Here is a 12093-nt window from a genome sequence, read left to right as displayed (position 1 = left end):
CACACACACACACACACACACACACACACACACACACACACACACATTGCTTACACAAAATATGTCCTTGTAGGAAAGTCAAACAACATTTAGGGGAATAAACTAATTATTTCTGAAGAAAGAAAACTATTTGGTTTATTTCTGTCTAGCTTTTACTGAATTTACACACACGTTTATTTTTTTTTCTACAACCTTGAATTAGATTGTTCATCTCTTTTAAAATCTCTAATCCACTATTTGTTTTCTTTTTATTTCATGTTGAAATAAGAAGAGAGAGTTTACCTATAAAGAAACCCACACTTTAGTTATAAGCTTAACATGGTTCTGTTTTATTATTATGAGAGGGGAGCTGAATCACACATGGTGTGCTATATTTAGCATCTCTTGGTGTGTATGTGTGTGTGTATTTCTGTGTAATTATCACTGTAGGGATTTAGTCGCTGACTGTGTGATTTCTCTGTTATACACTCCTAAAGAAAATGCTTAATTAGGGTAAGCTCATTTCTTCTTTTTTTCCTGTGAGGAAAGTGGAGGGTGGTGGAGGAGGAGGTTGATTTTGGTTGCAGCAGGTTGTTTGGCTGCAAGGAGGGACAGCGTGACACCAACCTGGATTAGAGACACCTACAGCGACACACTAACACTATATAATCACAAACTGAAAGCAAAGCTGTGTAGATGTGCTCAGACAGTCTGAAAAAGCTGCAACATTCCTAAACATTTCTCTGAAATGTTGTCTGACACATTCTTCATATTGACAGTACAGTTAGGTGTCTGACAAGTTGCAATAAAATAACATAAACTGTATGTCAAACATAACTAAAAACCTGAATTTAATTACTTTGTCACTCCAGAAAATAAAAAACCTACCAGTTGTTTTATTTAAAAATGATATTTTTAAAATGTGCCACATCCACCTATTGTGCACAACATTAAATTATTCTACAAACACAACATCAAAGCAACTTCCAAATCCGTGTAGTGTATTGTGACAGTTGTTTTATACAAAACTCTAAACCATGACCTTTTCATACATTCAACCAAAGAATGGGGACAGACAAACTACACCTGTAAGAAAATAAATTGAATGAAAAGATGGAAGTTTAAAAAAGCCAACTTGAACTTCAGTCTCCTGTTTCCTAGTCTTTCACTCTCGCCTTCTTACACTCCAGCCTCTTTAAAAGGATCTTGTTATTTCATAGTTAAATATTTCATAATAATGTTTGTTTAATTTTCTATTGATGGAACAGCCATATATATGGAATTTCACATATGGACAAAGATTCATTGATATTGTCATTTAGATAAAGAGCACTTGGCTCTCAGACTGCAGGTTTACTTGTGGTTCCTGGAGTTTCTAAAAGTAGAAAGAGAGGCAGAGCTTTCGGTTATCAAGCTCCTCTCTTGTGGAACCAACTTCCAGTTTCTGTCTGTGAGGCTGACACTTTTGATAAATCTTATAGTTAAGGTTCTTTCCCTGAGTTATTCCTTAGGTCAGCTGCTATAAAATTAAACTGCTGGAGCACAAACTGACCACATTTCCTCACTCTGATGCTGTATTTAGTCAACTCTCCTCTACATGTTTATTGTAATTATTTCATTCAATAAAACATTTTTATTTTTGTCTCCCTTCCTGTAGAAAATACACCTGCATCAGTCCTGTGTTTGTCTTTGTCTCTTTCTTGCCCATCTAACCCAGCTGGTCGAGGCAGATGGTCACTCATCCTGTGCCTGGTTCTGCTGGAGGTTTCTTCCTGATTAGCAGGGAGTTTTTCCTCTCCATTGTCACTATTGTGCTGCTCAAGATGGGAGACTGCAGTGATGCAACACAATCTAATGGCTTCTTTAGACTGATTGTTGATTTGGTTGTTTTTGTACAGTGCCCTGAGATGACGTTCATTGTGACTTGGCACTAAATAAATAAACTGAATTGAACTGAATTAGAGCTAAGATGTGATGTACCTCCAGCCAGCTGTAGAGACTAAGAACAGAGCTCCTATGGCTTGCATCCATAGACTTGAATATAGATCACTAGACTGAGCCCCGCCCATACCGTCCACTAGTGTCTGTGACAGCATGGAGGAGCAGAAATGGAGACCAAAAAGGGCAACAGCTCACAGCCTCCGTAGAAACTAATAGATAAACAACAATCTGAACTGGATCTGTTTCATAGATTATCTGTCATGTTTTTACAATAAATTAATAATTATGTTAATTTCATTCAACAATCATGTAAAACAGCAGATTTATACCAGAAAAATATATAATTTATAGTAATGATCTAAACCAGACCTGAAGTCAGCCTGTAACTTAGACATTAGCTAGTTGAAAAATGATGACTTCAGCTAGTAATGAAGTATATTTATTATTTCTTCTTACTGTCATAAAAAATAAGAATATTTATATTTACTAAGTCAACAGTTTGAAAATGTTCTCTGGTTATTGGATGAAACTTGTCTCTATTAGCTAACATCTTCTTAACAGGTCAGGTTCCTCTAACAGAAACTTAAAAATACTCACATTTATAATATTATTTTACACTCTGTAGGTCTAAATATTAATCAAATACATTTATAATATTATTTTACACTCTGTAGGTCTAAATATTAATCAAATACATTTATAWTATTAWTTTACACTCTGTAGGTCTAAATATTAATCAAATACATTTATAATATTATTTTACACTCTGTAGGTCTAAATATTAATCAGAGGACAAATCAGCTGTAATATTTAATAGTTTGTGTTAAATTGTAGCATGATTCAACAGTGCTAAACTCTGTATATATGCTCCACAAGCTATCTGCTAACCAGTTCAGTAAATAACAGTGATTACGTGGACTTTATAAGATTATTTTAATTTTAAACTGTTACATTATGTTCTGCTCAGATCACATTGAGCTAAATAAGATCAAATCTGATGACTTGTGTTGTGAAATGAGACGTTTTCCTGTTTATCTTCTGTTAATAAATCCATAACACAAACAGCTTTTCTGACATTATTTAAAACATTAAATAAATTATATAAACTGTAAAATATTAATAATAATAGGGTTAATATTATTATTAATAGTTTTTATGATTTCTGCATCATCAGTCCTATTTTCTGCTCTGTTGTCAACATGTACAGTAATGGGAAATCCAGACTCTTGACTGTTTTGCGTTAGCAGTTAGCTTCACCAGCCGATCACACTGTCATGTGGTTTTTGCACACTCCATCTGTTCTATATAAACTCCTTGCTTGTATCTTATTATGTAAACAAACAAGTCTGGATAGTGATAAAAAACAGAGGACTTGTTGCTCTGATAGTATGACACAGAATAATTGTTATGAGCTTTTAAGCAGGCAAAATTTCTCAAGTTAGCTTCATCGATGCTGCGTTTTGTAGCTTGTTTTTCTTGTGGAGCATAATAATTTAGTGTTAATTTTGAACTCCTCAAAAATTAACAGTTTCTTGGGAGTCAGTCAGCATGCTGTTCTTCAGGAAGCGTGTGGTGAGGTTTTGAAAAAGTGTTTGCACTGACCTCGTTCTCTTAAGTTGCGAAACAGTTTGGAAGATCCTCTCCACACTGGCGGGGTATCTGACAGTATCTTCTCTAGCTCCTGACACGCACACACAAAAATAAACAATTACCCATGTAAAAAACACAAAACCTCATGTCCAACTCAAATTTTATAGTTAAATAGACAAAAGGCAAGCAAGTTAGAGTAATCTGCCACTGAAAGTAGATAAATACACTACAGCTCATTTACAGCATGTTGACAGATTATTTATTCTGGAAATTTATTAATGTGTTTTGGGTTAATTATGATGAAAAACTGGTCAAAGTTACTCACATGCAAGAAAAAAAGGGCAAGGAGTTCAATAAACATGAGAGTTGCAATCATGCAAGTTTATAAAATGTACAAATAACAGTGCACAGATGTTAACAAAACATAGCTAAACTGAGGGAAAGTAACTGGCTTGGAGGGTAAGAAACAAGGAGATTTACAGCATAACTTTCCCATTCAATTGCAAAATATTTCTAAATTCATTACAAGAGAGAATAAATATTTGTTACCCTTATGCAGACTAATGTAGTGGAAAATTCTACCCAGACTGGATGTGGTAAATAAAGATTATACTTAAGTTATTTGAAATATCACCACCATGTTGACAACATTTTTGAAAAGAGCTACTTGTTAAACTGAGATATAATCTTGAAATAATTTAAAACCATTGCAGAAGTAAGGTCTGCACTCTCCAAGCCTGCAGAAGATGCATCATGCAGCAGACATCTGACTGCAACCTGGACGAGCAGCAGAGAGAAGGCTTTAAAGTGTGTCTCCCACCTGTTTGGTCAGGGACCTCCAGGGCCTCTTGTCTGCCAGGGAACCAGACAAAGAGGAGAAAGAGACAAGAAGAGAAAGAGGAGAGGAGAGTTTGGGTGGGCTCAGTCAGATAACATCTGTATGATCTAGAAATGGGTCTTAATGTGCCGGGTACAGTCACAACACACACGCACACACACACACACGCTGGCTGTATATACACTCATCATTGCAGGCCCATTTGTACCGTCTAAAGTGCTCCACGCTTGCCTTTGTAGTACGTGGAATGTTCTCATAAAAGCACATAGTACTTTTGTTCTGTTTTATACAACAAAGTTCATCTAATTCGACTTCAAAGGGGGCGTTGGAGGATGTCGGCTGCCGAGAGAGTATGAGCGGCTGTATCGTATGACGACGAGCCGGGAGCAGATGTAAACACACACATATACAGGTGCATGCTGTTCAATCATACTCACAAAAAAAAAGAGATGTTTTCTTTGTTTCTGGAGGAGATGGACATTTCAGATCTGTAGTTAAAACTTTATAGTCCGGCTTAGATATTTACCGGGTAAGAGAGAGGATACATGAGAACAAATGGAATGTGTGTGTCTGACTAACATTAACCTCAGACTAAACAAAAGCTGTAAAGCCATCTGCTTTGAGGCTTGCTGGCCAGGCCTAATCTGTTACAACTGGCAAAAAGGCTGACAGAAACTGCAAAGATGTGCTGAAATCCTGGATTTTTGAGTTCTTTCAGACAAGGCAAAAAAAAAGTCTTGAATACAGACACCAATTCCTGTACACGAAACAAAGTCAAATCAGAAAATAGCACACTGATCTATCTAAACATAGGGTTCCCACACCTTGGTCAACATCAAATTCAAGGACCCTTCAAGGAATTTCCAGTAACAATTTCCTCAAATTAAAGAATCACGTGCAACGGTTACCGCAACCTACTGTTACCGCAGGATGTTACCAGTAAACAGGTTTAATATTATGTAAATTCAATGAAAAAACTGAACAACATAGAAGTTGTTGAGTCAGAAACAATGACCTCAGTTTACCATAATCCTGAGTTATCACCGCGACAAATGTAAGGTTTTTTTATTTAATTTTATAATTTATTTTTTAAAACGATGATGAAAATCAATCGTGTGAATAGAGAACTTCAATCCCCAAAAAACATTCAAGGACTTTCAAGGACAAGTGTAATTTTTGGCTGTTTTCACAAACTTACCAGGGCCTTGAAATATTTTTTTCAATTTTACAAACTTTCAAGGATTTCAAGGACCCGTGGAACCCTGTAAACAATAAACCCATTAGACTCTAGTCTAATGGGTTTATTGTTTGTTGTTTATTGTTTGTTTATTGTTTGGGTTTATTGTTTTTTGTTTCTTGTTATACTGTTGTTCAAAATGAACTAACTGAACCAGATTGGATTTATGATTAACTTCCATAAGACAGTCAGGGAAACGGATGCGTTAATATGCTGAAAGAGTAAAATGAAGACTTCAATAGCTGTGTTTCCATTGCAAATGTGGGCAAAACTTTGTCGATATTCTGTTAATGTCAAAAAATACAGTTTCGCAACTGCGGTGTTTCCATTAAGTAAGAAATGCTATGAAAGTCACGCGTGAATACGTTTGTTCTCGCGATAAGTCATTACAAACATGGCGGCAATGGATGTAAACACATAGCATGTTGCTACCACGACACTAGCGCTCATCATCAGAGGAGACGTCGGCGTCTTTTATCGAGGCTTTCCAGCGACAAGTCCCTACTTGGGAGCGGCTACGAATGCTGTGTTTTTGGGAAATTGTACTCGGTGAGTTTACTACTTTATACTACTTCTGTGATATTACTACTATTTCTACTTCTTGTTATCTTCTTCGTCGTTATCTTTTTCGCCAGTAGAAACAGCCGGTTCTTGATCACGTGACACCCATGATGCGAAAAAAGTGTTTCTATTGCAGTTTTGCAAAAAACACCAATTTTGACACAGCCGAAAAACCACCTCAACCTAGCGCAAAAACATTTTGTCGAAAAACGTAACTTTTTTCGAAATTGTCATGTTTCCATTGAGCAAATTTATTTTCGAAATTCTAATTTGCGCATTTTCATGGCCAATGGAAACGAGCTACTGTCAGATCGTGGGGGAAAACATAAATAAACATGTCAGAAAATGTCTATGCCTTAAAATCATTAGTGTGCATGCGTGCTTACAAACATTACAGTTTGTACACAACTTCCCACAGGTGCCTGTCAAGTTAATATTTTTAATTTAACATTTGCATCGTTGCTTAACTCTAGCTGACTCTACAAAATGTTACGGAGTACCTTACATTTTAATCAGTTGCAACAACTTTAAAAATACTGAACAAAACACAAACAGCTTAGTTTGAGACAAAAGGCTGCAGCAAAAAGAAAAAAACTGAAATATGTCATTTAATGACAAGAAATCCAATTTCTGAGGCTAATAGCTTTGTTTGTTTGTTTGTTTGTTTATTTTAAAAATTAAATCTGATTTTAACTGCCTAAACTGTGTTTTAATTCTGTAAAATTTGTAATTCATTGTGCATTTTATAGTCAATTGATGTGTTCCTCTTACAATAATAAACAATTTATTTCATCTGGCATTCAAACTTGGCTGGAAGAAAGAATTTTGTTTAAACTCTGTTTGATCTTGAAACAAATATGTGACATGCCAAACATACTAACATACAAATTGTAAACTTTGCAAAGACAGGTTCAGTTGTGTGAAAACATTTCTTACTGATTAGGGTTGGGAAAAATTGCATTGTTTGCAATGAATTGTCAAAAACAACTAATATTTGCTACTTCACAATTACTGCAATTAGTGCCTTGTGATAATATTTTTTTGTGTGCAAATCACCCTCACTATGAAGCACGAATGTGAGCCTGTGGTATATTGTGTTACTAAACATACGAAGATATAAAAGATTGGTTTCAATTGACAGCTAACTAATTTAACCTGTTAAATTGAAGAAATTTGTATCAACTGATGCTATGTAAAGATAATTTTACAACATTGGGTAACTGAAGAGTCAAAAATGTGCCAGTGTAATTGTCATCTATTAATTGTCATTTTGTCATCGGCTAAATGCCACAATCATGACTGATTTTTTTTTGCCAATATCTTCCAACCCTACCGCTGATGCATTCTGACCTGCTGACTGTTTGGTACGTACTTCTTGGTTCACTCATGGTGACTGACTCGATGAAGTTCTGCGGCGTCATGTACAGCTGTCCTTCGTACTCCACCGAGCTGAACATTCGGAAACGATGCTCATGGGACGACATGTGCACATCTCCATCCTCGAAGTCAAAAGGTCGTGCCTGCAAACATGAACCAGAGACTGAAAAACTGAAGACTCTGCAGCTTTATAAATCCATGTAAGGTTCGTTCTGTTTATTCTGTTTCAAAACAAAATTACAAAGAGAAAAACAACCATGTTCTTTTTTTGTTTTGTTTGTTTTTCCATTTTTAAAACATAAATGGAAAACTGAACTGAATAAATCCAAAATGTTTGATTTTGCTTCAGCTAAATACAATATATGGTTGTTTTAATTTGGAAGTCACCAAAGAATAAGAGTGCTGGAAGACTGCTTAAAAACAGAAACCATTCCTAAACATATAATGGCTGCACTCAAACCTTTTTCTGCAAAACGTAGAATAGTTATAATAAGGCAAGTTTTTCACAATAAGATCATCGGCTCTCAATGAGATGTATTGGATTTTTGTTTGCTGGACAGCTAGCACACACACAAACCCAGTGGTTACGGCAGGGAAGTGGATCTTCATGACTATTGGCTTTAGATGGTCTTCATCGTGCGTCTCAACCAATGAGAGCCTTTGTTGTTGAGCCGTTGCGTGGCAACTCGCAGCTCATGAACTCGAGCTGCAGCTGGGGCAGAAACAGGGTGGAAGTCACCAAATTCTTTAGGACATTTTTTTTATTTTAAGAAGTAAAGTTCTCTGTAAGCGCCGCAACGCTGAACTGTCTCACCACCGGAGCAGTTCCAGCAAAACCAGTGTAAACAAACAGAGGGACGTTCTGAAGGAGGCTGAGAAGCGTGTTGGAAAAAAATAGAAAAAAACGATTGGTTTGCTTAAAGTTTTTAAAAATGCATCGCCCCATTTTAATATATATAAAACAGTACCTAAAAACGCTCTAAACATCTGCGAGTCAGTTAAAATTTGTGCAGAATAATGAGGTTAAATCAAGAAGTCAAGGATTTTTTGTTTTTTCATTCCAAATGAGGAATGAACGATAGATGCTGAGGTCACAGATGTCAGCAAATAAATAAATAAATAAATAAATAAATAAATAAATAAATAAATAAATAAATTCCCGTTTTGTATTTGTTGTGTATTTTAGCAATAAGAGCACTCACTGTGTGCAGCTGGAGGTGTTTTTGTACACATCTGCCTGAGTGACAACAAGCGCGTTGTCGTTTCAGCACCAGCGCGAGCGGAGAGCGCCCTCACCGCGCGCGCGCGCACATCGTTCTGCTGCCACTGCCAGACAGTGAGCAAACTGTTTCCACAAGGAAATAAATGACACAAATGTATTCATGCCAGCCAGCCACGCCATGGCTGTGGAGCAGGAGGAGATGACTCAATGCTAGGGGGTTGAATCGCAGCAGACGGAAACGTGTCTGCCTTTTTTTTTTCCACCACAGAGTTTAGTATATTTGTTTTTACCCAGGCGTCTTTATGTCAACAATATACATTATTGGGCAGTAAACCACCACTTCGCACAAACGTAGCCCCCCCCAGCTTTAGACACTCACCTCCTTGGCTTCAACAGTCGGGATGGACGTGGACAGCAAGCCGTGGATGCTGAGTCTCTGCCTCATCACCCTCTTCCTGTCTGTCGTTCCACCGTCATAAAGGTAAAGAGCAACTGCGCCTCCCGCCGTAGCGCACATCCCGACGGCAAGACAGCTCCGTGCCCTTCTTCTCTGAACGGCCGGGGCTCCGGTTGGTTCGCCCCGTGCCGCGGACCGCACGGTTAGCTTGCCAGCCAGCGCTGCCACTCTGCGGAAAGCGGCCATTGCTGTAACGGTGCCGCTGCGGCGATTGAAGTTTAGAGCGAGATCCAAACTATCGCGTTGGGACGGTGTTATCGCGAGATTTGAAGTTACACGGATCAGAGGGAAGTCCCACACAGATTTAATGCGTGACTGAACTGAGTGGAAAGTTTTAAGAGATTTAACTGGTTAAAAAAAATGAGTTGTTGAGATTTGATAGAGGAGGTTGGTGGTGAGTTTACAACTTCTGCAGCTGTTGTCACAATATGTGATGATGCACTGCATCACAAAGTGTGAACAGTGTCACAACACAAAACTATGCATTATCTGCAGCATTGTTCACTAAAATGGCACCATTGATGTATTAAAATACACATACAGTAGGCACACTTATTGTAGACCATTAGGGGATACATTAAGCAAATACTTTTACTTTTAATACTCTAAGAACTTTTAAAAGCAAGTACTTAATTACTTTTTACTCAAGTAAAAATGTTGATGTGGTACTTTTACTTTTACCAGAGTACATTTTTGTCTGTTTATCTGTACTTTTACTTAAGTACAGTGTTTGAGTACTTTCTCCACCACTGCCATCAGTGTTGGATAAAGTACCTGAAAGTGATACTTGAGTAAAAGTACAAGTATCTCATCATAAAATTGGTCAAAGTTAAAGTCTCCTCTAAGAATATTACTTGAGTAAAAGTCTTAAAGTATCTGATTTATTTTGTACTTAAGTATCAAAATTAAATTTCTGATATAAAATGCACTTAATTAATAAAAGTAAAAGTACTGAGTAAAAATGAACGGTTAGATTTTCCAAAATACATTTATTTGGAGGTGACCTAAAGGTGTGCAGCTTTGACTGGTTAGGTACAAACTTGCTACAGCAGGGGTTCTCAAGCGTTTTGGGTCTGGGGACCCCTTACAAGGGTGAAAAAAATCCAGGGACCCCCACCCCACTTTAATAAACTCCATGCTGTTAATGCAAAATAATTTACTGTTATTTTAACCCCTAAATGCCATTGTAATAGTAAGCTATTTTTGTTTGGTTTAGTATGTTTGTTTTACTAGTCCATTATTCCCCATATGCATTTATTGAAATAAAAACCAAATTAACAAGTTCTTGGATTTTTTTGAGGACCCCCCAAGACACAACTCACAAAGACCTGGGGGTCCTGGGGCCCCACTTTGAGAACCTCTGTGCTACAGTATCAGAATGGTATTCTCATCCAACCACAATTAAATTCACTCTATCCAGGAGCCACAATTTTTCAGGGTGGTATTTTTTTAACAATAACAAGCTTAAATGAAATAGGAGAAATGACTTTCTACTTCTTATCTTTTTTTAAAAAAATGTAAGGAGAATGTACAGATAATTGCATGAAAATGTAAGGAGTAGGAGTAAAAAGTAGGCTGAAAAATGATTACTCAAGAAAAGAACAGGTAAACAAAATTTCTACTTGAGTACAGTAACAAAGTATTTGTACTATTACATCTCAGCTAACCAGTGGCGTAACAAGAAATGAATTAACAAGTGAGACATCACAGACTTTGCAAAATACATGGAAACTGAAATGTTTTTTATGTGTTGATCCTGTTTACCCAAACTATTTCGCTTCTGCCTACAAAACAATTTTTACTGAAAAATTATCCACAAGGTTTGTATCAAAATGTTTCTTCTTCTGTTGCATCTTTAGGGATCACCACAGTGACTGTCCTCACCTCCATAATCAATTGCATCCATGACAGCTGCATCTCTAACACTCTTAAAACACCTCCTCTGGATATGTTGGTCTGGTCTCATAAATATGTTCTACCTGCATGTGCCTACTTCTGATGATCTCATTCCTAAGCTTAGCCACCCTTCTCACTCCCAAGGATAAATTCAGTATCTTCCACTCTGACACTTCTTGCTCTACTTTCTCCAAACCATACGACATAGCTGGTCTCACTGCTCTCTTAAATGGGACAAACGGCTCTTAGAAAGGATCCGGATCTTGTAGAGTTGTTCGATTTTGAACAGTTCTAAACTGTCCCTAAATTAGAGGGTGAATGATTGTCTGTTTGTCTTCATGGGATCAACTGGTAGTGTGTCCGGGGTTAACCTGTCTCTCGTACACTGATTGGACTGAGTAAAAGAAGCCATTTTTGTGAAGAAAGACCGTCCATCATTAAACAGAGGTGGAGGCCTCCGTTTTCAATTGTCCCCCTCCTACAGCGCTGCCATTGGCAGTATCACTCCACCCCCTGTTAACAATAGGTGTTAATTAGGTGTGAACGATAGCCATGTGATGGCTATAGAACAACTCTACAAGATCCGGATCCTTTCTAAGAGCCGTTTGTCCCGTATAAAAGAGCAGTGAGACCAGCTATATAAGTATCAGCTTTCTGCAACATGGAAAGGAAGCGAGTAAAGATGATGGATAGATGAATGATAATCACAGGCAATTTAGCAAAAACCTGCAACGGAAACAAACTTGGAGATTAATAATGTAAATAATATAAAGAATTAAGTAGAAAGAGTGGCATGGAAAACCCTTTATGTCCCTTTTTTACTCTGTTGTTGATAAGTGATGCTTTCAAAATTATTCCAATTTGTTTAAAATATGTCCTGTTTTGTTTGGCAACATTGTTAAAATGTAATCATTTTAAAAGGAAAAAAATTGTATAGGTCTTCTGGACGGGTTCTTCTCTAATGAAACGTTTCGTCTCTCCTCCAAGAGACTTCT

The 12093-nt window shown here is 37.1% G+C and overlaps 1 protein-coding gene across 1 annotated transcript in view; it reads right to left on the bottom strand.

Moving 5' to 3' along the window:
* Nucleotides 1–11304, bottom strand: part of LOC106534744 (calcium uptake protein 3, mitochondrial) — a 61782-nt gene extending 50478 nt beyond the window's left edge. Inside the window, exons 1-6 of the mRNA XM_014031477.1 lie at nt 11196–11304; nt 9125–9522; nt 7519–7666; nt 4786–4812; nt 4331–4362; nt 3523–3601 (exon numbers count right to left, since the gene is read on the bottom strand). Coding sequence (XP_013886931.1) covers nt 3523–3601; nt 4331–4362; nt 4786–4812; nt 7519–7666; nt 9125–9522; nt 11196–11304 — 793 coding nt within the window. The remainder of the gene's footprint in view (nt 1–3522; nt 3602–4330; nt 4363–4785; nt 4813–7518; nt 7667–9124; nt 9523–11195) is intronic.
* Between the last annotated feature and the right edge of the window lie 789 nt (nt 11305–12093).

The sequence above is a fragment of the Austrofundulus limnaeus genome, unplaced genomic scaffold (assembly GCF_001266775.1).
Source record: "Austrofundulus limnaeus strain Quisiro unplaced genomic scaffold, Austrofundulus_limnaeus-1.0 Scaffold1259, whole genome shotgun sequence".
NCBI classification, from domain to species: domain Eukaryota; kingdom Metazoa; phylum Chordata; class Actinopteri; order Cyprinodontiformes; family Rivulidae; genus Austrofundulus; species Austrofundulus limnaeus.
This window is presented reverse-complemented; position numbering and strand designations above follow the sequence as displayed.